The 27,906-nt window shown below is 38.8% G+C and overlaps 1 protein-coding gene across 3 annotated transcripts in view; it reads right to left on the bottom strand.

Annotated features, from left to right (window-relative positions):
* Positions 1 to 27,906, bottom strand: part of FRMD4A (FERM domain containing 4A) — a 383,316-nt gene that overhangs the window by 122,105 nt on the left and 233,305 nt on the right. For all 3 annotated transcript variants that reach the window (XM_075857392.1, XM_075857390.1, XM_075857391.1), the window contains exon 4: positions 21,088 to 21,180. In XM_075857392.1, coding sequence (XP_075713507.1) covers positions 21,088 to 21,180 — 93 coding nt within the window. The remainder of the gene's footprint in view (positions 1 to 21,087; positions 21,181 to 27,906) is intronic.

The raw sequence follows: 27,906 nt of genomic DNA, 5'->3' as shown, positions 1-27,906 counted from the left end.
CAATGCATAGTACATCATGCTGTATGTTTTCTCTGAGACAGTCTTCCCTTGATCACTGCCGTGACATGTAAGTGGAGCTGAGCAGGATCAATCATGGGTCATAAGAGTACTGGACCTCCAATAGCCTAAGTACAAGTTATATCCTTCCACCCATTCACTGAAATAAAAGAGGACAATTTAGGGTGGAGTTATCCTTTAATCATTCATATACTATAAATGGTCAGAACCTACTGAATGAAGAGCTGAACTCAACACTGGGGATTTTAATCATGCAATGTCAATTATATCATCTATGACATTTCACATTATAGTTATTACTACCACTGCTTTTAAAAAAACCAGAAACCTGTATTACGGGAATTCCAGAATGAACATATCTAGGTATATGAATTATACCAACTTTCATGTTTTTCGAAAATGATCCTACTAATGTTCACACTCGACAGCATAAAGACATTAAGCTTCATTCAACTCACTTCACTAACTTCTATCATTTTTTAAAGAAATGGGTTTTCTCAAAAGTAATTAAATGAACCAGTGAATGTGTTGCTGTGAAATGATCAGAAAAGAATCAGGTCCGCTGGTGGGGAGAATGAACACATCCAACTGACACATTGCTGCCTCTGTGAACAGACACATTTCTATCATTTATAAAGCTGCATGTGGATACTGTAGAATATTCAATATTATTGTAGTGATTTGCAGTTTGGAGGCCAACATCCAACTGATATCACATCTGCCCATAATACTGTGCCATAATGATCAGAAGTTTGTGAGACACCTTAAAGAACATCTGTCATCGTTTTTGTCGTTTGAATATATAATATCTTGTCAGAATTCTATGAAATTACGTCTTTGGTGACCTGTGGTGCCAGTTGTCAGAAACCAATAATTAACCAGGAACAAGTATCTCTGAACAAGTCTGTGGGGTGGAGCTTGTAACCTGATGAGGGAGAGCTTTGACCAATCACTGTTGCAGAACCTCTTATAATTGTAACAAGGAGACAGATAAAGTTCAGGAGAATCAGAATTTAAGGAAAATAACCCTCAAACAGTATGAAATGATTTGTACCAAAACATATCAATGAACATTTTTATCTGACCAGAAACAAAAAACGGCATTATCTGGAATTACCCCACTTCAGAGATGGTGACGGTTGTATCATATTCCATGCAGCCCTATAAGATTATTATCACTTGTGAAGGTAGCTGTTCTCATAAAAAGTACCAGAAAATATGAGGGAATACATTTTAATGGGGTTTCTGGGATTTAAAAAATAGGAAATGAATAAAAAACATAAAAATAACAATTTACAATATACATCCCTCACCAAATCCACTCCAGCCCCCGCTCTCCTGTTATCTCTCCATGCTTGGTGATGGGATGTCCATGTGATATAACTATAAATCAAACATCAGTGTGCATGGAGGGACTTCAGAAGAAGTGAGTGGCACACAAGACCGGCAACGTGGGACGGTGCAATTTGTAAGGCAAGTGTATTGCAAAGTTTATTATTTTCAAACTGATAACATAAATCCTGGGAAACTTATTTAACGCAATTCCTTATTATGTTAGCATAGAGTAACATTGTACATGCTTCTCACAATTTTTTGTAAACATTTTCCTTAATTTCTATACCAATTTGTATGATAATGCCATTTTTTTAAAAACAAAAAAAACAAACAATGCCCCTTACTATAATTATTACCCAATAAAACAGAAGCTGCTGTTCTAAGACAATATATAATGCACAAATCATTACTTCTGTGCGAACATAAAACACTCAGGAACTGTCTTTAATGCAAGCATCATTTGCCACATGATATTACCCAGATTACTCTAGGCCCAAATAAATATTGTTTCCAAGCTTGTCTAGAACGCAGCCAGCCTAATGATTCATAGTGTTGACCCATATTCCCAGAGGAATTGTAATTAAAATGTTGTGGCTAATTAAAGCATAGCCATGAGGATAATGAAATAAACAGGTCATCACTAGCCAATGAGTAACACGTTTACATGTTGAAATCTAATAGAGATAACGTCTGACAACATGACTTATGTATGAGTAACTAGATATTTTGTACTATGTGTTGCTGAGTACTGGAAAATACATTAAAGTGTCTCATCACCTGGGAATAGAGTTTATATGGTACAATCTGGACCACAAAGGGGGACATTGTGCCCAAAAGAGTGCTGCAATATTTCAACTTCAGTGCAGGTTCCTGGGTAATAATCAGGGTGGCATAAAAAGTAACAGCTGCTGCCTTGAGCCATCCACGTGTTTAAAGAAGTTGACATTGCCCTTCTACCCCTACCACCATTGCACTAAGGGGAGTGGGGTTCTTATAGCCTGGCAGGAAGACCTGTTCAGCATATGAGTTTAAATAAAGAGTAAAATGGTTTCAAAACAAAAATTCTTTCAATATTAACAGTAGAGCAATACGTGAATGCCCTGCAATACACTAAAAATAAATCTAGCTTATAATAGCTGTGCTCTTATTAATATATATAAGAAGTATCATACTTTATTCAAAGATTATAATTTCATACATTATTGCTGAGAATGGAGTTATTTGATATGTTAAACCCACACTTCCCCAGCAACCATAGGGCCATGGGTCTAAGTTACTTGGTAAACCAGCCTCAGATATAACCATATGTGGAAAAATTAGAAAATCAAATACTTAGTAGCCATCGTAGAATCTGCGGCCCTCTTGTTTATATTTTTTATTTACGGTAGTAAACTATTAAAGTTTAGGTAATTGTGTATTGTTACAAGCTACATGTTAGAACTGATAAAATGATAAAGAACAAAAATGATTGTCAACCTTCAAGTCAAAACAGGATAATTCAGAAATAATAAAAAAAGATTATAGTGAAGAACAGGTTTAAAAGTAATATCACGTGTTATAAAAGAGTTCATGCAGATATGGTAAAACAAGGACGGCTGTCAAAATAAAAAGACATAATCTGAGTCATGAAGTGAAAAGATCAATAAGTCAGTAAGAAGTCGTGTTAAATAAAGGACAATGAAGAACAGTAAAGTAAATGCCAACGTGTTGGGAAAGTAAGTGAACTGCAACAAAGTCAGACATAATCTGCTGACTGGACAATAAAAGAATTGACCATAACAGAATATATATACACACTACCATTCAAAAGTTTGGGGTCACCCAGACAATTTTGTGTTTTCCATGAAAACTCCAACTTATATTTATCAAATGAGTTGCAAAATGACTAGAAAATATAGTCAAGACATTGACAAGGTTAGAAATATTGATTTTTATTTGAAATAATAATTTTCTCCTTCAAACTTTGCTTTTGTCAAAGAATGCTCCATTTGCAGCAATTACAGCATTGCAGACCTTTGGCATTCTAGCTGTTAATTTGCTGAGGTAATCGGGAGAAATTTCACCCCATGCTTCCAGAAGCCCCTCCCACAAGTTGGATTGGCTTGATGGGTACTTCTTGGGTACCATACGGTCAAGCTGCTCCCATAACAGCTCTATGGGGTTGAGATCTGGTGACTGCGCTGGCCACTCCATTACAGATAGAATACCAGCTGCCTGCTTCTTCCCTAAATAGTTCTTGCATAATTTGAAGGTGTGCTTTGGGTCATTGTCCTGTTGTAGGATGAAATTGGCTCCAATCAAGCGCTGTCCACAGGGTATGGCATGGCATTGCAAAATGGAGTGATAGCCTGTCTTATTCAAAATCCCTTTTACCTTATACAAATCTCCCACTTTACCAGCACCAAAGCAACCCCAGACCATCACATTACCTCCACCATGCTTGACAGATGGCGTCAGGCACTCTTCCAGCATCTTTTCAGTTGTTCTGTGTGATCCAAACACCTCAAACGTCGATTCGTCTGTCCATAAAACTTTTTTACAATCTTCCTCTGTCCAATGTCTGTGTGCTTTTGCCCATATTAATCTTTTCCTTTTATTAGCCAGTCTCAGATATGGCTTTTTCTTTGCCACTCTGCCCTGAAGGCCAGCATCCCGGAGTCACCTCTTCACTGTAGACGTTGACACTGGCGTTTTGCGGGTACTATTTAATGAAGCTGCCAGTTGAGGACCTGTGAGGCGTCTATTTCTCAAACTAGACAATCTAATGTACTTATCGCTCAGTTGTGCAGCGGGGCCTCCCACTTCTCTTTCTACTCTGGTTAGAGCCTGTGTGTGATGTCCTCTGAAGGGAGTAGTACACACCGTTGTAGGAAATCTTCAGTTTCTTGGCAATTTCTCGCATGAAATAGCCTTCATTTCTGAGAACAAGAATAGACTGTCGAGTTTCACATGAAAGCTCTCTTTTTCTAGCCATTTTGAGAGTTTAATCGAACCCACAAATGTAATGCTCCAGATTCTCAACTAGCTCAAAGGAAGGTCTTATAGGTTTTATAGCTCCTCTAAACAGCAAAACTGTTTACAGCGGTTCTAACATAATTGCACAAGGGTTTTCAAGTGTTTTCTAATCATCCATTAGCCTTCTAACACAGTTAGCAAACACAATGTACCATTAGAACACTGGAGTGATGGCTGCTGGAAATGGGCCTCTATACACCTATGTAGATATTGCATTAAAAAACAGACGTTTGCAGCTAGAATAGTCATTTAGCATATTAACAATGTATAGAGTGTATTTTTGATTAATTTAATGTTATCTTTATTGAAAAAACTGTGCTTTTCTTTCAAAAATAAGGAAATTTCTAAGTGACCCTAAACTTTTGAACAGTAGTGTGTATATATATATATATATATATATATATAGATATATAGATATATATAGATATATCTATCTATAGATATATATCTATAGATAGATATCTATAGATATATATATATATATACATATATATATATATATATATATATATATATAAAGTCCACCATCCAGCAGCACCGGCCTGAAAATATGGATGGGTGCACGCCCTGGGAACCCTATCACGGTTCCAAATCCTCCAATATGTGTCCAAATATAGGCAGCACTCAAAATCAAGGTGAAAAGTATCTTTTAATAGCCCTCGTGCAACGTTTCGGCTCAATACAAGGAGCCTTTCTCAAGCATGTTTATATATAAGCCCTGTCCGAGCCACTGCCCTAACTTCCATCACGGTAAATTGTATGGTACAATTGGGAGGAATAGGAGTATCAACAGCATTGCAAGGATACTATGTACACGGGGGGGGGGGAGTGTGAACAAGTGTGTGACCCGCGACTTATTGTCATGTTGTCATGTGCAGGATGGCATAAACCAGCACAAGAAGGGGGCACCATGCTTATTTTTTGCTAAGTGGCTAATCTCCCCTACATCTCCGGCTCCATTGTATCAAGAGTTGCATCTGCAAACCACGTAAAATTATCATGATTTCAGTGGAGACTCTTGAAGCCATTAAGGTGGATTTATAAATAAAATTATTAATATCTATTAACATGATCACCATATGTTTGTACCATGTATGAAATGTGTCAGAATTTAAAAATTATCGGGAGATAAAATCTTTTTGCTGACAGTTTTCCTTCTTCACGATTGTGGTGCTAACGTGCGTTGACACCAGATAAGGAGTGACATTTACTGCTGATGACGTTCTCTGGCTCACAAAATCAAACTGTCTTAAAATAGAAAATTCTGCAGTAACTCTAATCAATGGCAAAGAACCAACCTCACAATATCTCCATCCTATTGATCTCAGCTTACATTGTACAAACAAGACTCTGCAAAATCTCTCGATGGCAGCCTTCAAACAGTGTGCAATTAGACATGTGCAAGGGGAAACAGATGTTGCGGAAAAATAATTGCTTGTCTGCATTTTTGATGATCTTTTCCTTTCTAATTCCAAACATGCAAATCACTTGCCCGTTATCCGCTAGAAGGGAGTCGGAGGAAAGAATGCCACAAACTTATTTCATCAGCTTTCCGGCTTACTTTATGTGGATGAGCTACAGCGGGATTTGGGTTGGAGGGTTAACAAGAACAGAATACCTCAGGATGTTAATAAGTGCACAGTGATATAGTACAGCCACAAGGGTCAACCACCTAACGTGCAAACACTGGAGAGATATGGCTACGGTAATACAGGTCATAACGTCATATGATCTAGCGTGTAGCCTCCTTTTTCTGGATTGGGCAGTTATAAGATTATAATCGACTACTTTATACACACAGGGCAATCTTTCAACTTCTGAATACATTTTACATCACTCTACGTGGGGATTTTTGCTAAATTTTATCATGTTATGTGTTTTGGATCGCTTGATATAGCATTGTAAATTACAGAAAACAGTGTATTATTCAATACAAATAAGGCTGTGTATACACTTATTTTATCAGCCCCTATCTCTTATCTTCTACACGGGGCATTTACTAAACTAGAGATAGTTGAGGTCTATTGAGTGGCAAAAAGTGATCATATAGGTGCTAAGGAAGAAAGATTTTGCTTTTTCTTATCACCTTTCAAGCTGTTTCTATATTAAGGTGGTCTTACATGGCCCGAAGTGGGCCATTTAAACGAGCGTCAATCAACGAGACAGCTCGTTCATCAGCGCTCATTTGCTCCTTCTACAAGGAGCTATGTATGGGGACGAGCGCTCATTACTACGATCGCTCGTCCCTGTACATTCCTATCTTGTCACCCTGTTAAGAACTCATTCACGCGAATGTGAATCTCATCCGTGTGATGGCCGTTAAAACAACAGCCGTCACATGGACCCATGCATTTCAATGGGGCTGTTCACATGACCGTTGTTTCAACGGAGCGTGTGAACGCTCCATTGAAAAATAGGACATGTCCCATATACCTATGTGTCACGCATCCCTCCATAGACTGTCAGTTTTTCACGTCTGAGGTGGGCTACGTTCCTGTGAATGTAGCCTTACACAGGGAGATGTGCTGGCGACAACAATGATAGTTTCGGCATTTAAAAAGATTCAATCAGCCGATGAACGAGTGTTTGCTCGTTCATTGGCTGATCGTTGCCCTGTTTACATGGGGCAAGTATCGGGAATAAGCGTTCTGTGAATGCTTGTTTTCCTGATAATTGGCCCACGTAAAAGGGCCCTTAGTATATACACACACACACACACAAGCATCTATCGCGTTACACTGTATATATTAATTTAACATATTTCATATTCTGCACCCCTATGGACTCCTAATGTATTATACAGGGTGGGCCACGAAAAATAGAAGCCTATTTCCCTTGTGTGGTTTGTACAGGATAATGGAAGAATGACATACTTTCCCGTTACAGAAGTGTTTTTCACCAGCGGCTATGCAAAGTTGTGCCCGTGTTATCATGTTCAGGAACACCCCATGTTTGATATTCCAGACACAAATTTTTTATTTGCCGTTTCAGTTCCGGCACTGTCTAGGGATTGGTTTCATGAACCCTACCCTTCAGGTAACTCCACAGATAACAGTTGCACATCATTAAGCCTGGTGATCTTGCCTAAACCCTTTTCTCACTGTACATTTTTCTGTGAATTTCACATGAACTGGGCATAGGGATTCATGCGACATATAGCAAGTTGCCCCACCTCGTTAAAAGAAATATTGAATATTGGACCCACCGTCTAGTTCAAATATTAAATATTGGACCCACAATCCACAAACCAATAACTGCGCACCAAACATTGATTTTTGGTCATGAAGTCGCTGTTGATGCAGCTTGTGTGAATTTTATGAGTGCCAGTACCTATTGTTCTGTGAATATACACACCCCGTTAGATGGAACAACACGTAATCGTTTGTGAAGTATTGCAATCGGTCCAAATGTCCAAATGGTCGTCTACGATCATATCTAGTAACCAATTGCAATATGCCACATGCTTCTATTTATCCCCTCCTTTAACTCTTTCACAGCTCGGATACTCCGTATGGCTTCTGGTGAAACGATCTCAGTAAATGTCGACATGTTGTCCTGCTGACGTGCGCCTGCTGGGATAATTTTTTGCAATGATTTCCTCTGGCTTCACATAATACTCTCCTGCATTTCGGCAACAACGACAGATGTCTGAACACAGGTATGTCTATTGATTTTTTTGGCATCGACCATTGATCTTGTGTTATACCACTTCCACGCCAAATCATGTATACTTCTTTTTGCTGGAATGGGAGGGTCCGGAAATTGACCAGCTAAACAGTCCTGAGTTTCTATAAATAAGCCTGTGCATACATAGGCCTCCACTATCACAATATAATGATGGACAAACTCACGCACAACACTACGGCGCTCCGCAAAGAGTAGCACTCGAGGGCCAGTGAAAGATAAGATAGGCCTTATTCATTTCTTACTCTGCTCTGGCAAAATGAAAGCTGAGCTCTGATTGGTTGTTATGGTCAACAAAGACTATTGAGCCTCTTTCATCATGACTGTGTTACAAACATTATCCTGTACAAAGCACACAAGGGAAATACGGTTCCGTTTTTCGTGGCCCACCTTATACAATCATATTATAATCTTCTGCAATGTTAGGCTCTTTGTGTGACCATATGTAGAATTACATTAACCCCTTCCCGACATTTGACGTAAATCTACGTCATGGAAAGCATTGACTTCCCGCAAAATGCCGTACATTTACGTCAAATGTTTGGCACCGGCTCAGAAGCTGAGTCGGTGCCATCATCACCGGATCCCAGCTGTATCTTACAGCTGACATCCGACTGTAACGGCGGGGACCGAAATTAGCTTCGATCCCCGCCATTAACCCCTTAAGTGCAGCGCTCAAACGCGATCGCTGCACTTAAGGTGTTTGCAGCTCATCGGAGCCCCAGTAATGAAATTGCCGGGGTTCCGGTGGCTGCAATGGCAACCGGAGGCCTAATACTGGCCTCCCGATCTGTCTAGCACCGAAGCCGGTCAAGATCCGCCCGGCGGCGGAGCCTGATCGGCTTCCGTAGCTGCCGGCAAGATGGCGCCGGGTCAGGAGCTGATCCGGCGTCATCAGCGGTGGAAGTCAGCTGTACTGTACAGCTGACATCCACCTGTAACGGCAGGAACCGGAGCTAGCTCTGACAGGCAATCGGGACTGGAGACTGCTGTTATGGCAACAGGAGACACAATGGTCTGCCATTACGGAAGCTGATTTAGGCCCCGCCGGGAGGCGAAGCCTAATCGGCTTGCTGTCAGTGAATGACTGACAGATCAAATACATTGCACTACATAGGTAGTGCAATGTATTAGAAAAAAAAAAATCTGACCGTTGGACCTTCAAGTCCCCTAGTGGGACTTGAAGAAAAGTGTAAAAAAAAGTATAAAAAAAGTGTAAAAAAAAAGTGCAAAAAATAAAAGTTTGAAAACAATAAAAGTTTCAAGTAATCAAATAAAACACAATCCCCCTTTTACACTTATCAAGTCCTTTATTATTGAAAAATAATAATAAACCATATGTATTTGGTATCGCCACGACCGTAACGACCGGAGGTATCAAAATATTATATTATTTATTGCACGCGGTGAACAGCGTAAAAAAAACCGTAAAAAACTTTACCAGAGTTTCTGTTTTTTGGTCACTTTGCCCTACAAATATTAGAATAAAAAGTGATCAAAAAGTCGCACGTATCCAAAAATTGTACCTATAAAAACTATAGCTCGTCCCGCAATAAACAAGCCCTCATACACCTCCGGCGACAAAAAAATTAAAACGTTATGGTTCTCACAACTTGGCGACAGAAAAAATACATTCTTTTTACAAAAGTAATTTTATTGTGCAAAAAGTTGTAAAACATAAAAAAGTGCTATAAATTAGGTATCACCGGAACCGTACTGACCCGCAGAATAAAGGTAACATGTAATTTATAACGCGTGGTGAACGCTGTATAAAAAAAATGAAAAAAGCTGTGCCAGAATTGCGTTTTTTTTGTTTACCTGGCATCCCAAAAAATAGGATAAAAGGTGATCAAAAAGTCACATGTACCCCAAAATGGTACCAATAATAACTACAGCTCGTCCCGCAACAAACCAGCCCTCATACCACTACGTCTATGAAAAATAAAATTAGTTATGGCTCCAATAAGTCAGGAAATAAAAAAATATGTAGTTGTGCCCGAGGGGAACATTTCTTCTGTTTCAAGAGGCGATTTATCAAGGACCTAAAATTAGGGAACCAGGAAGGGGAGAGCCCAAACATATCCGCTGGAAGCGACGGTGCCCGTATTATACCAGGACAACACTTCACAGCAAAATTCCCCAAACTACAAAAGGTGCGGAGTGTGGACCAAAAGGGGGATAAGAAATGACACCATTTATCAGTGCGACACCGGCCTGTGCAGAAAGGATTGTGTCACAGCGTAACACACATCTATGGATTTTTTTTTTATACCACCTGACTATGCCCCTTATATACTCCGCCCCGCTTACATGTACCCCCACATTATAAAACACCAGCAATACTCAAACAAATATAGTACCAAGCAAAATCCGCTCTCCAAAAGCCAAATGGTGCTCCCTCGGCTCTGAACCCTACAGCGTGCCCAAACAGCAGTTTCCTTCAACATATATGGCATCGTTATACCCGGGAGAACCCTTTTAACAATTTTTGGGGTGTGTGTCTCCAGCGTCATAAGATTGGCATGACATATTTGCCACTGAATGGCATATCTAGGGAAAAATATAAATTTTTAATTTGCACCATCCGCTGCGCATTCATTTATGGAAAAGACCTGTGGGGTGAAAATGCTCACTACACCCCTTAATAAATGCCTTGAGGGGTGCAGTTTCCATAATGGGGGTCACTTATCAGGGGTTTCTTTTTATTATTTCACATCTGAGCCTCTGCAGTTGTGAACCAATACTTTGTAAATCGCCAAATTAGGCCTCCACTCCGCATGGTACTCTTCACTTCTGAGCCCTGTCATATGTCCAGACAAAAGATTAGGGTCACATGTAGGGTGTTTCTAAAACCGGGAAACACCGCATAATAATTAGAGAGCTGTCTTGTTATGGTGGCACAAGCCGGGCACCACATATTGGCATATCTATGGAAAAAAATCCCATTTTCACTCTGCAACATCGAGTGAACACTAATTTCTACAAAACACCTGCAGGGTTAAAATGCTTACTACACCCCTTGGTAAATGCATTGAGGGGTGTAGTTTCCAAAATGGGGTCACTTCTGGGGGGTTTCCACTGTTTTGGGCCCACAGGCGCCCAGAAACCAATCCAGCAACATCTGCACTCCAAATGGCGGTCCTTCCCTTCTGAGCCCTGCCGTTTGCCCAAACAGCAGTTTATGACCACATATGGGATATTGCCGTACTCGGGAGAAATTGCTTTACAAATGTTGGGTTCTTTTTTTCCTTTATTTGTTGAGAAAATGAAAAAATTTGCGCTAAACCTATGTCTTATTGAAGAAAAAGGACTGTTTTTATTTTCACTGCCTAATTCTAATAAATTCTATGAAACATCTGTGGGGTCAAAATGCTCACTACACCCCTAGATGAATTCCTCAAGAGGTGTAGTTTCCTAAATGGAGTCCCTTTTTTGGCGTTTTCATTGTTTTGTCCCCTCAGGGGCTTTGCAAATGTGACCTGGCCTCCGCAAATCATTCCTGCTAAATGTGATCTCAAAAAAGCCAAATAGTGCTCTTTCCCTTCTAAGCCCTGCCGTGTGTCCAAACAGCCGTTTATTACCACATGTGGGGTATTGTTTTACTCGGCAGAAATTGCTTTACAAATTTTGTGGTGCTTTTTCTCCTTCAGTCCTTCTGGAAATGAGAAAAAATTAGCTAAACCTAGATTTTTTTTGAAAAAATGTAGATTATTATTTTCAGGGCCTACTTCCAATAATTTCTGCAAAAAAACTGTGGGGTCAAATCGCTCACTATACCCCTAGATAATTTCCTCAATGGGTGTAGTCTCCAAAATGGGGTCACTTGTGGGGTGTTTCCACTGTTTTGTCCCCTCAGGGGCTTTGTAAATGTGACATGGCCTCCGCAAACCATTCCTGCTAAATGTGAACTCCAAAAGCCAAATAGCGCTCTTTTCCTTCTCAGCCACGCCGTGTCTCCAAACAACCGTTTATTACCACATGTGGGGTATTGTTTTACTCGGGAGAAATTGCTTTACAAATTTTGCGGTGCTTTTTCTCCTTCAGTCCTTGTGGAAATTATAAAAAATTAGCTAAACCTACATTTTCTTTGAAAAAATTTAGATTGTCATTTTCAGGGCCTACTTCCAATAATTTATGCAAAAAACCTGTTGCGTCAAAACGCTCACTATACCCCTAGATAATTTCCTCAATGGGTGTAGTTTCCAAAATGTGGTCACTTGTGGGGGATTTCCACTGTTTTATCCCCTCAGGGGCTTTGTAAATGTGACATGACTAAACCTACATTTTCTTTGAAGAAATGTTGATTTTAATTTTCACGGCCTACTTCCAATAATTTCTGTAAAAAACCTGTGCGGTCAAAATGCTCACTACACCCCTAGATAATTTCCTTGAGGTGTCTAGTTTCCCAGATGGGGTCACTTTTGGGGGATTTTTACTGTTTTGTCACTGCAAGAGCCCTTCAAACCTGACATGGTGCCTAAAATATATTCTAACAAAAATAAGGCCCCAAAATCCACTAGGTGCACCTTTGCTTCTGAGGCCGGTGCTTCATTCCAGTAGCACGCTACGGCCACATGTGGTATATTTCCTAAAACTGCAGAAACTGGGCAACAAATATTGAGTTGCATTTCTCTGGTAAAACCTTCTGTGTTATAAAAAAAAATTGTATTAAAAATTTATTTCTGCAGAAAAATATGAAATTTGTAAATTTCACCTCTACTTTGCTTTAATTCCTGTGAAATGTGTAAAGGGTTAAGACATTTTCTAAATGCTGTTTTGAATACTTTGAGGGGTGAAGTTTTTAAAATGGGGTGACTTTTTGGGGGTTTCTAATATATAAGGCCCTCAAAACTACTTCACAACTGAACTGGCCCCTGTAAAAATAGCCTTTTGAAATTTTCTTGAAAATTTGAGAAATTGCTGCTAAAGTTCTAAGCCTTGTGAGGTCATAGAAAAATAAAAGGATGTTCAAAAAACGATGCCAATCTAAAGTAGACATATGGGTGATCTTAATTAGCAACAATTTTGTGTGGTATAACTGCCTGTCTTACAAGCAGATACATTTAAATTGAGAAAAATGCAAATTTTTGCAATTTTTCGCTAATTTTTGGTGTTTTTCACAATTAAATACTGAACATATCGAGCAAATTTTGCCAGTAACATAAAGTCCAATGTGTCACGAGAAAACAATCTCAGAATCGCTTGGATAGGTGAAAGCATTCCGGAGTTATTACCACATAAAGTGACACATGTCAGATTTGAAAAATGAGGCTCTGTCAGGAAGGTCAAAAGTGGCTAAAGAGGGAAGGGGTTAAATATGTGCTTACATACTGCTTGTACAACAGGGCACTTTTCTTTGACATTGTTTGCAAATGTTGGATATTTTGATATCCAGATACGGTAAGTATTGTTGTAATGAATGTGAAAAATAAAATCTGTAGAACGATAGACAAAAAAAAACATTGGCTATACAACGATTTAGAATGAAAAAAAATCTTGGTTCTTTGTCAAGGGCTCAGCAAGACTGGAGAACTGATAAAACATAACGCCCAAGCATTTCGCCAATTTGATACTGACCCACACACAATAAATACAGAAAAAAAAATCAATGTATTCTAACATAAGATAAAGAGCTTTTGCCATGAAACCTTTGATGCAAGGCTGCCAACTCTCGGGAATTAAAACCAAGTATCCTCTTGTCTGAAGCTATTAAAAATGCCTGACGGTGCACTAAAAAATGCACATGCTCAAAAGTGAACATGCTGGCTATAGAGAAAATAAATACAGCATCTCTGGTACTTTATTCTGTTTTATAAATGACAATTATAATGTAAAATTATTTAATGGGTGTGGTTTTACTAACAATGAATTCTGTCATTTAGATTATCAAATGCAATACTATGCTTGTATTAACCAGTTAAGCTTTTTATGTTTCAAGATGTCCTGACATATCACTTAGACATGTCAATTATATTGGTGTGGTCCCAATGCCAGAATAAGACAGCTCCAAGCACTCTAGGAGTGAGACTCTGTTCATATCACATTTTGGCGTACACACTAAATGTGTCCATAGGGCTCCATTGTAAGATGAAGGCCAAAAAAGAGTGTCCTTTTGGTCTCCGTATACGTTAGCATACTGAAAAAAAATAAAAGTATCGAATTGCGTATGACTATGCTATTCCATCCCACGGAGCTTAGTAAAAAAAAACATATACATTAAACATATATTTTTTAACATGGTAGCCTATGGATGACAGATGCCACTGTAAGGCATCTCTTAAACGGGACGTCATGAGCTTTTCCTTATCTTTTCATGTTGCATCCGTTATAGGGATGCCATTATAGCCTAAGGGTGATGGATATGTTAAACAGATGCCTAAAATTGGCATCCGTCACCCATAGACTATAATGGTATCTGTATTACAGATACGTCGTCAACTCTAATGACACTTTTCATGATGTATCCATTAAACAGATACCATTATAGTCTATGGGGGACGAATGCCACTGTTACTACGTTTAATGTATACATCAGGAGCTATTCCCGATGTATACGACAAACGCAGGCAAAATACATGAGATGAACATAACCTTATTGGTATACTGGGTTTTTATTTCAATGAGAATCTCCTGGATTCTCTATGGAAGTTGATCCTATTAATCAGTGCATTCTGAATGGAGATTTTTTCCCTGTTTCCTCTCGTGTTCTGCTTTTATTGGCATCCTCGGATTATAATGAAATATAGTAGCACTAATCACTGTATCCTGTTGTATAAAGAACTGTTGTTGCTATAAAACATTGCTTGAAAGTTTCCTCTGTTTTGTCAGATCCACTGATTACCTCCGACAGCCAGGCGTGACTTACTCATGTCCTTACTCGACCTCCCAATCCGACTTATTCCCTACCTGTTTTAAAGGGATTTGCGTATAAAATCAACCTGAATGTCTGCCCACTGTGCATGGGATTAAATAACTAATTAATAAAAAACCCTGGGATCTCATTACTAAATCAGATTACCTTTACGTATTACTGCAGCCTCCTATATATCATGATTTGTATTTTACTAAAGTAGCTTTCACAAATCGTCCTCTGATAGGCTAGACGGATCAGCGTCCTTGTATAAGAAGCCAATTGTACAGACCAACTTTTTATAAATGACTATTGAAACAGTAGGGGTTTGGTCCACCACTGGATTCCATGCTATGCCAATACCTATCTTGATTCTCCCTCTCTATGGCGAAGTGGAAGGATTGTTGTAAATTTGGTCCACAGAAGCAATGTCAGTGGCTCTCTAAGTAGCCCGACCTCATCAGATAGTGAGGAAATATCTGGGTGTGTGTGGCTAGCTTTGGTTCTATATTGTCATTTCTATCTAATCCTAGGATCGTTTTTATAGTCAATATTGCAATGGATTGAAATAGGTCTTAAATTCAGCAAAACACTTTAACGTGAAGAGACCCATACCGTCAGACATGTTACTTTTTTATTATTAGGATTTGTCGTGAATGAACCGAGTGAATTCCCACTGTATTGGACATTACATTTGGAGTATATTTGTATATCAGTATATATGTATTCGTCTTTGTCATACATTTGACTGGTACATATTGGTATACCATTGCGTCACCGCTGAAAAGTTTAGTATGCTTTTAAAAAAACACGCAATATAATTTTTTCTTTTTTACAATGGGAGTCAATGGCTGATGTATGCAACTGTATAGTCATATAGTTACGTATCTCTGGGACATATATTCTGGGGCACGCTTTAAACATGCACGCCAAATGTAGTGCCAGCAGACAGTCAGCGTAAACTTGGGCTACATTCAGACGAGCGTCGGCAACCTCGGACGTGAAAAATGTACATTTTTCACGCCCGAGGTGCACCTGTGCGGGACGCATTGTCACGGATCCCCCATAGACTAGAGTCTATGGAACGATGTGTGACACGCAGTAAAATAGGACATGTCCTATTTTTTTACGGACCATTCACACCCCCCCCCCCGTTGTGTGAACGGCCCCATTGAAATACATGAGTCTGTGTGACGGCCGTTGTTTCAATGGCCGTCACACGGACGAGATTCACGCCCGTCTGAATGAGCACTTACTGCTAGAAATAGGAATATATTTTGGAGCCTGCACAATAAATTCAGATGACCTCTAGTTTAAAAGGTCAAATAATAGATATACCGAAGTTCTTACTTTGCACTGTAGAACTTGCTATTCATTTGGCCGCCACAGCAAGAACAGCTTATAAACAGAGGTTATTGATCTCTGTAGCGAGTGGAACTGTCGGACCAGAACTACTGCTTGTTTTTATGTAATTGAACCATTTAGAGAATCGCATGGTGATCCTAGAGTGAACCTAGACTTACTATATATTATGGGATCCCCTAATAGAACAAGAAAGACACATTGAAATCCAATTTCCTGCTGTTACCTTGCAAATAAATCAGTGATATAGAACACTGATATCAGAACACTATGGATGTGTGCATTGCATGGCTGTAAAGTAAAACTAGGTAAAAAGACATAAATTCTGTAAAATTTGTTTCAAGCATTAATAGCACCTGACAGACCCATATAACCAAATATCCCAGACTGGAAATAGAGCTACTTGATTAAATAAATAGTCAATTCATAAATGATGAATTCAAGTCTGACTTGCATGAAGAGGTGTTCTGAAAATACCGCTCTATCGCTGACAATTCTCATCATTATTGCACATTAATTGAAAGCATAAATATAGACTAAAAATAGCAGACAAAGCTCTACAATAACTTGGACTAAAACACGTAATGGTCAGATCTGCAAGTAATTAAACTTCACATATGGCTCGTTCTGGATCAAAATTTATTACATGTCATTTGAAAGCAAGATATAATTCAGTGGATACTCAACGTGGCAAAAATGCCCTAAACTAGTCTAACCTTGGCCAGTGTAATATGTGTTACACAAAGGTAATGTTTATGGGTGACAAAATCCATTCACCATATTAGCTGCCTTATCTTTAAACGAAGAATTTTAATTTGTAGAATTTGAGGCAAACTTTTGAAACTTTCCAATTGGGAAGAATAGAAACAGTAGTGTTTGAGTCAAATATTTCACAACTCCAAAATGTTTGTACTACCTAAAAGTGCATCCTAAATCTTCGTAATAGGTCAGTTAGTGCTTGCCTTTATTTTGTGTTGGCTGCTCGACTACTTTTTAGCTCAGCTCTATTAGGGCAGAGCAACGCCCGCTGACTCCAGCTTAGCTACATAGTCTATTTCCTGGCTCAGGCTGCTGCTCTGCCCCCTCCGAAATCTCTACATTGCATCTTGCCCGGATTTGACCTCGCCATAGATAAGAGCGGATTTCCATTACAGTAGGGAGAATATGATTATAAACTACAAGCAACTAAACTTCTAATAAGAAAAAAAAGGAAAAAAAGACAGTCTTAGGAATGTGGTTTGGGAGTCTCTATTTAATAGGCAGAATTGACTAAGTATAAATGTAGTCCTCTAATTCCTCCTAATGTATTCCGCCAACATTTTTAGAATGTCATTACAGACTGACACCTCGGATCCATCATCGGTTACTGATCTGTGTAAATTGTACATCAACTACTAGAATTGCTTTTGTAACTTTTTTCTTCCTGAAGTGTGAGACATCTTTCTGAATATGTCTCAAGTCAGATGTTTGGAGTCTGATGTCATTCAGCAAATCCTGAGAACTTCTCACACGATTCCCTTTGTCATTATTTATAAAATGATTTACCCATTGAACACGGAACCTATTTATATCTATACAGTAGCTGTCACTGATGAAGATGATCTATTATAAGTTAAAGAACTAAGCATTGGTTCTTTAACCGATCATGGCGACTTTGTGGTCTGCAAAATTGTGGATAGCACACGGACAAAAAAACCCCAGTCGTGTGCAGTAGGCCTAATACTTAATTTTCATGTAATCTGATGAGTAACTTGCAAGTATTATTAAAGGGGTTTTCCCAGGATAGTTTACTGTATGTATTGATCTCCAATGTTTATGACAGGCTGTCAGTGTGTGATCGGTAGGTTCTGACCCCACCAACTGAACCAATTATTCGAATGAAGACCTTGTCCCTTCAATGTCTACCTAGGCCCAGTGGTAAGTTTGTACATGGGTAGGTGCTTGGTACTGCAGCTCGACCCTATTCAAGTGAATGAATCCGAGTACCAACCACAGCTGCATATATGGATATATAGATGTGCTGCTGTGCCTGCATTAACATTGGGCCGCAGCCCCTCTCATCAATTGAAGTCCTAGGAGTCAGAAACCTATTGATCAAATATTGATGGTTAATCCTAAGAATAGGACATTATTGTATATTCCCCTTTAGTTAGAAAAATATTGTATACCTTTATATTGTGATTCTTTAGTTCTTTACTAGAAGTGCAAATCCAAAGATCCAACTTATGTATGATTGTGCTTATGTGTAATATGGTCTCCTTTTCTTGCAGTTATGATGCAAACACTGGAATATGGTGGGGGGCTGCACACCAAATATTGGAAATTGCATTGAGGTATTTCTACAACACAAGGATCTGTCTCGGGGTACAACTTCACTTATTGGGAGGCCTTTCAAGCTCTGGCTCTTATGGCTTCAAACATGCATGTAACTGACCTCATGACAGTCTTGTAAGATGTCAGCCATGTGTGCCTTAAGGCCAAATGCACACGATGCATATTACGTTCAGATTAGCTGCACGTATTTTCTTGTGTGTTAATTGACCTGCGGTGCATATTTTAAATCCGCAAAATGACAATTTAGCTTGCCCTTCCTCCTGTGAATTGTATCTGAAAAGTTTATTAAAAAAACGTAACAAAATCCGCAGCATAAAGCCGGACCTATTTCCGCATCAAAATGTAAAAACCGCACCTAAAATGGCAGAAAAGAATGCACTATTAGGTGCGGATTTTACCTGCAGAATTACCTGCGTTTTATCTGTGGTTTTGTTGCAGATTTTCTCCACACAATTACGAAAGGTGTGCATGAAGCCTAAAGGGGTTGTCCATGATTAGAATAAAGTGTAAGCTTTCTTCTAGAAACAGCGCCACTTTTGTCCATGGGCGGTCTCTGGTATTGCAGATCATTCCTACTTAAGTGACCAAGCCTGAACTGTAATATCAGATACAACCAAGAGCTATTTCTTGAAGAAAGAAGATACTTTTTTCCCTAAACCCAGCAACCCCTTTAATTAAACGAAGGATGTTTGTGAAAACAGGCTCACTCTTTACAACAGTCAGTATTTTATTGTACGTATTTATAGCAATACAGTGCATAGTGGTTTATGCTCTTATTCCATGGCTATATAAAGAACTGTATTATAATATTTTAATAGAATCATTTTTAAAAACGAGTTGCTTTCTTAGACTATCAAAGGTAACCTTTATGTTGCCAAAGTTCACTATGTTAGTGCTACCGCCTCCACTGTAATAAGGTTAATCAAGTGCCGACGTTCTATTCCCACTGGGATCACTTAAAAATCCAGTCTCTTCGACAATTCTAATAGTCCCTGCTGCTGACCATTACACCTCAGTGGTCCCATAACAGAACATCCGGATAGTGAAGAGATGCATATAACTCAACACATGTTATTCCTGACTTCACAACTGGAAGAATTTCCTTTGAATTCCCAAACCTTTTAATTAAAAGCAAAAACTCCAGATGTCAAGATAATAGATTTGGTTTGTACCAATAATCGGACATCAATAATATTTTTGTAAAATATTTTTATACCTCCTTACTAAGTTCTTTGGACAAAATGTCATGTTGTTTCCGATTACTTCACCATCAGGGACTGGGAGTGATCGGCATTTTGCCAAATTAATTGTAGGAGAATAGAGTAAAAGCTAAAACCTTATTCATCTGAACCCAGTCATACCAAGCCTTATAACCATCCTATTAAAATCAAGTATTGTTCTGTATAGAAGCAAAAATTGTTTAAATAGAAATAATTCTGAAACTATGGATAGTGCAGTTAAGTGATAATATACACATTCTGGAAAAAGTGAAAAAATAAAAAAAACAGTATAGGAGTTGCAGAATGTAATGAAAATAAATGTAAAAACTTAGTTGGAGCAAGATAAATGAACATGGTTCTTCAGGTAACTACATAAATAGCAACCAATGAAGTCAACTGATTCTATTTTTTATGTTATTATAGAAATATTACAGCATTGTAATTCTTGGTCATGATAACCTGAATAGTTTTCGTAGCACGTGGCACAAAGCCATTTTTCTATCTTAGAAATCACTACTACCATTATCATCCTACCTGCGTGGAACAAGGGAAGCATTCTATTGAAAATGTCTTATAAAGGAGTACTGTGGGATACTTACCTGCCCATGTTCCTGCAATAGCTATATGTCAGAGATCTTAATGCGCTTTACGCATGTCATATTTGGGCAGGTTGCCGAGTGGTGCATGAGCAGTAATGCTTCTACCCAGTCAATTCAATCAAGATGCACCCACGTTAAATCCAGATGCCACTAGACGGGGCACACCAGTGTATATTATTTATTTCCCAGCTTGAGATTTAACCACCCTCCTGCTTTACAATTCTATGCAGTTCATTGCTAGCCCTGCTGCTAACCTGAGACTATTGCTTCACCTGCTCATAGTTGGAGTAGATTTGATTTTCTGGCAGACGGACGGCCAAAGATACGCCTTATTTATTAAGAGGCATCCGCCTTTTAATAAATGAGGTACATCTTACTCTAACTTCCTTTAGATTAAGACCTGCATATGAGACGCCAGACTTAATAAATTGCCCCCATTATTCTACAGACTCTAGGACCCAGTCAGCCATTTGTGACCTCAAAAATATCAATCGGAAAGGTGGGTGCTAAAATCATACAGAATCATTTTCTGGGCTATTTTCACTGATTACCAAACGGTAAACTGTATATAAAAATCTTTTGATATGATAAATTTGTATTTTAAGCAATTTTTATTGTTTCATAGAGATATCCATTACATCACCAACATTTAAAAACAAGAAGCACATACCTGACACAAAAGTATAAGACGACTGGACCAGACTTTTTGGGGAAGTCATGTTCAAGTACTCTTCGATCCAACTGTAACCAGTTCAAATGTCCCCTAGGAAAGACAGTTTCAGGTCATTTTGTGTTGATACATTTACAGTAAGGTACAGCAGATGGAACCTTACTATATAAAAAATGACACAGGAATAGAACACGTTGTGTCAAAGTTCAGTAGTGCATTACATTGAAGGAAATATATAGTGTACAAAATACATGCAAATATATTTGAAGAAGACTTGAAAATTAAACAAAAAGGGACCTTCAGTGTACATTAAAATGTGACAAGTGTTTTTCTTAAAGTGTAGCTAAATGTTCGACAAAACTTCTGACATGTCATAGTGACATGTCAGAAGTTTGGATTGGTGGGGGTCCGAGCACTGAGACCCCCATCAATCGCTAGACCGAAGCAGCTGAAGCGTTCGTGTGAGCGCTCAGCTGCTTCGTGTCTGTTTGGCTTTTTCCGGAAATAAATGTATCGGTGTACGGACTCAATACAAAGTCTATGAGCCCGTACTCCGATACATCGGCTTTCCGGAAAAAGCCGAACAGGCACGAAGCAGCTGAGCGCTCACACGAACGCTTCAGCTGCTTCGGTCTAGCGATTGGTGGGGGTCTCCGTGCTCGGACCCCCACCAATACAAACTTCTAACATGTCACTATGATATGTCAGAAGTTTGTCGAACAGATATCAACAAAGCCTGAAGGCTGTACTACTCAGAGATAATGAAGACAAGATATGGATTTAAATCAGCAAATACAACAATGTTCACAAATATATTGTGAATCGTATCTACACAGGGTCTCCAAGACAAAACCGCATCAGACAGGAATCAGAACAGGAAAAGTCATGTGAACCAGGCAGTAGTACAGCCTCAGGCTTTGGGCCTGCTTGTAACTTCAAGCAATCATATCTCAGCAAAGATAAAAAGATAACGGAACTCATGTTTTAATGTACATTTAAGGGACTTTTTATTCAAATTTCATAATTCTAATCACATGAGAAGGTATGTGATAACAGACAATATATGATCCGCAATTAAAAATGTAATACCTAGTTATTATTTTCCAGAAAGCACATAATGAAATAATATATTTTGTTTTACTTGCATTTATTTTTTTTCTGAGAAATATGCCAGTGCATAATGCTGAAACATAATAGTCCTACATGGTAAAATTAATAAATGCTGAACTCCAGATACTCAGATTTCTTCAAATTAGCTTAAATTGGAGACAAAACAAGATTTGGATGACTATAACTACAATTGTTGAAGATGTAACATCATTTTTATGTACTGAGTCTATAAATTTAGCTTTGACTGAACTCTCAGTGCCTAGATTCAGGAGTCTGACCTCATGTCTGTGACTGGAGCCGTTTACAGTACTTAACTTCACATTTAAAGAGAATTAGAATTGATGACCATTGTCACTATTGTCAATGACACATGTATGGCTTCCATTGATATGGAGGGATGACAAATGAACAGGCAGTGAAATCATTGTAACTTATGGCTCTGGGGCAACTCTGTAATTTTACAGCTATTATCATTTTTGCCATTCTTATTTTAACTCTTTCTTGCTTTATCATGTGATTTCACCATTGCAATTGCCGTGGTCAACTGTGACAATCATGGGCTCTAAAAAGGTGCAGGTAGTATACAGAATGGCGGTTTGAATATTGGTCATTTATATATTACTTATTTTTATTTATCGGAAAGTATGCAGGGGGTTATATTTATTTAATAACATCACTCGTACTAGTCCCTGATGGGAGTCATAGTCCCATCTCAAGCATGCACATAGAATGCATTTGGAAAGTCTTCAGACCCTTTCACTTTTTTTACATTTTCATATGTTGAGGCCTTGTGCTAAAATAAAAAAACATTCAAGTTTTTTCCCATCATTCTGCACTCAATACCCCCATAATGACAAAGTGAAAACAAAATGTTAGCAATCTTTGCTAATTTATTGAAAAGTAAAAACTAAAATACGACATTGACATAAGTATTCAGACCCTTTACTCAGTACTTAGTTGAAGCACCTTTGGCAGCGATAACATCCTCCAGTCTTCTTGGGTATGATGCCACAAGGTTTGCACACGTGGATTTGGGGATTTTCTGCTATTCTTCTCTGCAGATCCTCCCAAGCTCTGTCATGTTGGATGGGGACCGACAGTGGGCAGCCATTTTCAGGTCTCTCCAGAGACGTTTGAGTTCAAGTCAGGGCTCTGGCTGGGCCACTCAAGGACATTCACAGTGTTGTCCCTAAGCCACTTCTGTGTTGTCTTGGCTGTGTGCTTAGGGTCATTATCTTGTTGAAAGGTGAACCTTCGGCCCAGTCTGAGTGCCAGAGCACTCTGGATCAGGTTTTCATTAAGAATATCTCTGTACTTTGCTCCATTCATCTTTTCCTCAACACTGACCAGTCTCCCTGTCCCAGCTGCTGATAAACAGCCCCAGGGCATGATGCTGCCACCACCATGCTTGTGTCTTTTAGTGAGGAGAGGCTTCTTTCTGGCCACTCTGATTGATGGAGTGCTGCCGTGATAGTTGGCCTTAGGGAAGTTTCTCCCATCTGCACATAGGATCTTTGGAGCTCAGCCATACTAACCAATGGGTTCTTGGTTACATCTCTTACCATGGCCCTTCTCCCCGATTACTTAGTTTGGCAGAGTCCTGATTGTTCCAAACTTCTTCCATTTAAGAATTATGGAGGCCACTGTGCTCTTGTGAACTTTCAGTGCAGCAAAAAAATTTTGTACCCTTCTCTAGATCTGTGCCTCCACACAATCCAGTCCCTGTGCTCTACAGGCAGTTCTTTCCTCATGGCTTGGTTTTTGCTCTGATATGCATTGTCAGCTGTGAGACCTTATATAGACAGCAGTGTGTCTCTCCAAATTGTGTCCAGTCAAATGAATTTCCCACAGGTGGACTCCAATCAAGGTGTAGAAACATTTGAAAGAGGATCTAGAGAAATGGGAGGCCCCCAGAGCGAAATTTCAACTGTTATAGCAAAGGGTCTGAATACTTATGTCCATGCAAAATGTGAGTTTTTCATTTTTAATAAATTTGCAAGAATGTCTAAAATTCTGTTTTCACTTTGTCACTATGGGGTATTGAGTGCAGAATGATGGGAAAAAACATGATTTATTTTATTTTAGAACAAGGCCTCAACATAAAGTGTGAAAAAAATGAAAGGGTCTGAAGACTTTCCGAATTCACTGTATATTGGGACCAATTTCATATGAAACCAATTAACCTACATTTGGAGTTGTGGCTTTTTTTTTTTATATGAGAATTCCTACGTAGCAAAATACTTACTAAACAATGTCATATAAATGTCATATAAAGTGTAACCTTTATTAAATAGCAGAATATATCACAGTCACATATAATGGTAATAAAAACAGGGCATTTTTCTCCATGAAAAAAGACAGGTGAGAAGATGGGATGTCCCGAAAGAAATAATATATTTATCATCAAATACAAATCATATAACAATAATTACACGTGCAATTGACAGCACAACCAAGTAAATAGGGCACGTCACAAAAAACGTGAAAAGATTTAAAAGGCTAAAAATTGGAAAAGCCCACTGCATTGCCCCAGTATACGTAAATATTTTACCCACGAAAGTGTAGTGTGTAGTTTTATTGCTTGAAACATTCCTTAAAATTTACTGAATACTACAATATTAGTGGGATTATTGACATATCCGGTTCACAAACTGCGGAATAAACCTGCATATTTTTTTTCAAATAGCGGAATGCCCTATCTATGGTGTTTGTTGGCCATTTGACTATATTTTACTATAAGTTAAAGGGGTTGTCTCATCTTGACAACTCCTTTCCATATGGCCTATTAGAGCACATGTCATAGACGGGGGGTACCGTGCTTGAGACCCCCAACGATGTGCCATAGCGAAGAGGCGCTTACAAGCAGCTGCTCTTGTTAGCACCTCTCTTGTTTGAATGAGCTCATGAAATGTAACATTTCCACTAAGGTTGTCGCTGCAGGGCAAATGTAAAGCCAGACACATTTTCCCCCAGCAAACTCTGTATGTCCGGGGTTTCGGAAGCCAGACCCATGGGGTTCAGCTGCTCCTATAATAAAAGGGTTGTCTGTGACAAGCCAACCCCTTTAATGGTTTCATAGCTTTTTATTTAAAGTAACACTAAACATAGAAAATGTACAAAAAATAAAACAAATCCCAGTAATTCCTTACTTAATCTCCTTTTTTCCTTTGACCATATTTTGTCTAATATTGCAAATAAAACGAAGAAATATATAAAGTATTCTTCTATATGTGTCCCAGGTGATCAGGCATTTGCCCATACTCATTGTCTTCTTCTCTTGATAATCCTGCGTCTGGCTGTAAGGCATCTGGCTGCAGCAAGAGCTCCCCCCCCCACTGTTGTGTCTGCAGTAGGACACACAGAATGTTAAACCCCACCCCTTTGCTAAGCCATGCCCCCTTAGCTGTTCACTAGCCAAAAATGGAACAGATCATCAGGAGTCCAACCCCTGTGTTCTCTGCAGGATTTCTACTAGACTGTTTGTTTCAAGTACATGCAAAAAAATCCTGCAGACTGAAAAACAGTGTGAGCACATTTATCTCCTTTCTTCTTTTATCATTCATTTTTAGGTTTAGAATTTGAATGATAAACGTAAACAGGAGATAAACCTACCCACAGAATTTGTCAGTCTGCAGGATTTTCTGAAACAGTCTTGTAGAAATCTTGCAGATAACACAAGAGGGGCAGAGTTTAGTTCAGGGGGTGTAGCTTACTGCTCCAGCTCTCCTACTGCAGACAGTGTGCTTCTTCATGCAGCAAATTGTCTTACAGCCAGACACAGGGTTGTAATAAGGAGAAAGGAAAGGCTGATCTCATAAATTAAATCTTTATATATTTCTCAGTTTTTAAATGCATTATGAGACAATATTTGATCAATGGAAAGGTGGAGATTACGGGGAAAATTACTGAAATTTCGTGTTCCGTTTATGTATGCATTATACGTAAAAAAAAAAATATGACAGAGTTTTTCTATGTGAAGATCTTGATTTACCATTCAATATAGTTTTAGGAACTTTCCCTTGAAAAACTGTTTGAAGAAAACAAAAAATGTCTGAACGAAGCCTAAATTGAATTTTCACCCTTGAGATGGAGCTTAGAAGCTTATTGCATTTGTTTATACTTTGAACTTAAAGGGAATGTATCGCCTATATATTTTTTTACATAATTAAAAACAGATAGTGAAATAATATTTTTTTCTGATCTGTTTTATTTTTTGATTGTAGATTTATTCAATTCTATTTTCTGTGCATTATTATGGGGCAGCCATCTTGCCTGAGCTTCTGTTAACAACATTAAGAGATATTCTTTACAGCAGCCACATGGACCATAGGACCTGTGAACAGGAGGAACCTATTGACTTCTATGGTAGAGTTTTATAGGCATTCTCTGTGACCCGTGCAGAAAGGGATAGAAGGGGATCTGTGTCCATCACCTATTATGAATGGTGGATCCTGTGTTATCTATATAGAGGTGTTACCTGTCATTGTAATCCTGCCCGTGATAATAAAGAGATGACTGCTGAGAAGTGATCTCTACAGAACAGGAAGTGTCAGTCTATTGTATGCCTCAGTGGCCAGAGTGAAAACTGCAAGATTTTAGGATATTTTTTAATATAGATAATGACAAAGAAAATGAAAAAAAAAATAAAAATCACACAAAATTCTTCAAAAATATTTTTAACATAAAAACTTGATTTGAACAATAGGTAATTTTTTGATGACACATTCCCTTTAATAACAAAAAAGTCTGCAGTAAGTTCCCTCTCATGGCGGATGCAGGAAGCCAAAATGTTATGTTTTAAATCGATGTCTATGCAGGAGACTTGGAGTTCTTGATCGGAAATACAAAGCTCTGACCAATAAAAAGATACTGTATATTTAGAAATTAATCAGCACAGAATGTTGAACTTAAAAATTACATGATAAAAGGTAGGGATTCACTATAAGGAATTTCAGAATATCCATTTTTATCAAGACAGAAAATAAGCTATTTTACCCAGGCATTTGTTTACACAGCCCTCCCTATTAAATCTCCATATGTGTATAGAGGACATTGTCAAATGCAATTTGTATTTCAGGGAAGTGTTCAATGTTATATGCCACTGTAGAGGGCATGTACCATATCATGTAATAGATTTCTCGCCCAATAACCCACGCTTGAAATGAACTTATTGATTCAAATAGTTTTTGCCTCCTAGCATTAGAAGAAAAGGGCAGAACACCACAAAGTACAAAGACATTAATTATAATGAATTGTCTTTATATCGACATTTAACCAGTGCCTTCGAAAAGTATTAACCCTTTGGACTTTTTCATGCTTTATTGTGTAGCAGTGTTGAATCACAGTGGATTAGGGTTGTCATGTCCATGGCCGCGGGCCGTCAGGCTCACTCACCTCCTGATGGCCGCAGCCATGGGTCTGTGAGCGCTGGCCCCAGTCTCCTCCTCAGGAGACGCCAGCGCTCACTTACGCTTACCTTGGCCGGGTCTCATAGGGTGCGCTTGCACGCTCGAGCCCGCTCTTAAAGGGCCTGCACGCACACCGGAGTTTAATGTCAAAGTTAGCCCATGAGTACCCTGCACTATAAGAAGGGCCCAGCTCCTTCCTCCCATGCCTGAGCGTTGTTGTTATACCCTAAGTTTATCTAAGCAAATGGCCTCCTAGTGTTTCCCAGTGTTCCCCGTTCCTGTATCCTGTATCCCGTGCTAC

Source organism: Rhinoderma darwinii, chromosome 3 (assembly GCF_050947455.1).
Source record: "Rhinoderma darwinii isolate aRhiDar2 chromosome 3, aRhiDar2.hap1, whole genome shotgun sequence".
In the NCBI taxonomy this organism is placed as follows: domain Eukaryota; kingdom Metazoa; phylum Chordata; class Amphibia; order Anura; family Rhinodermatidae; genus Rhinoderma; species Rhinoderma darwinii.
The sequence above is the reverse complement of the archived record's forward strand: the minus strand, read 5'-3'. Positions and strand labels throughout refer to the sequence as shown.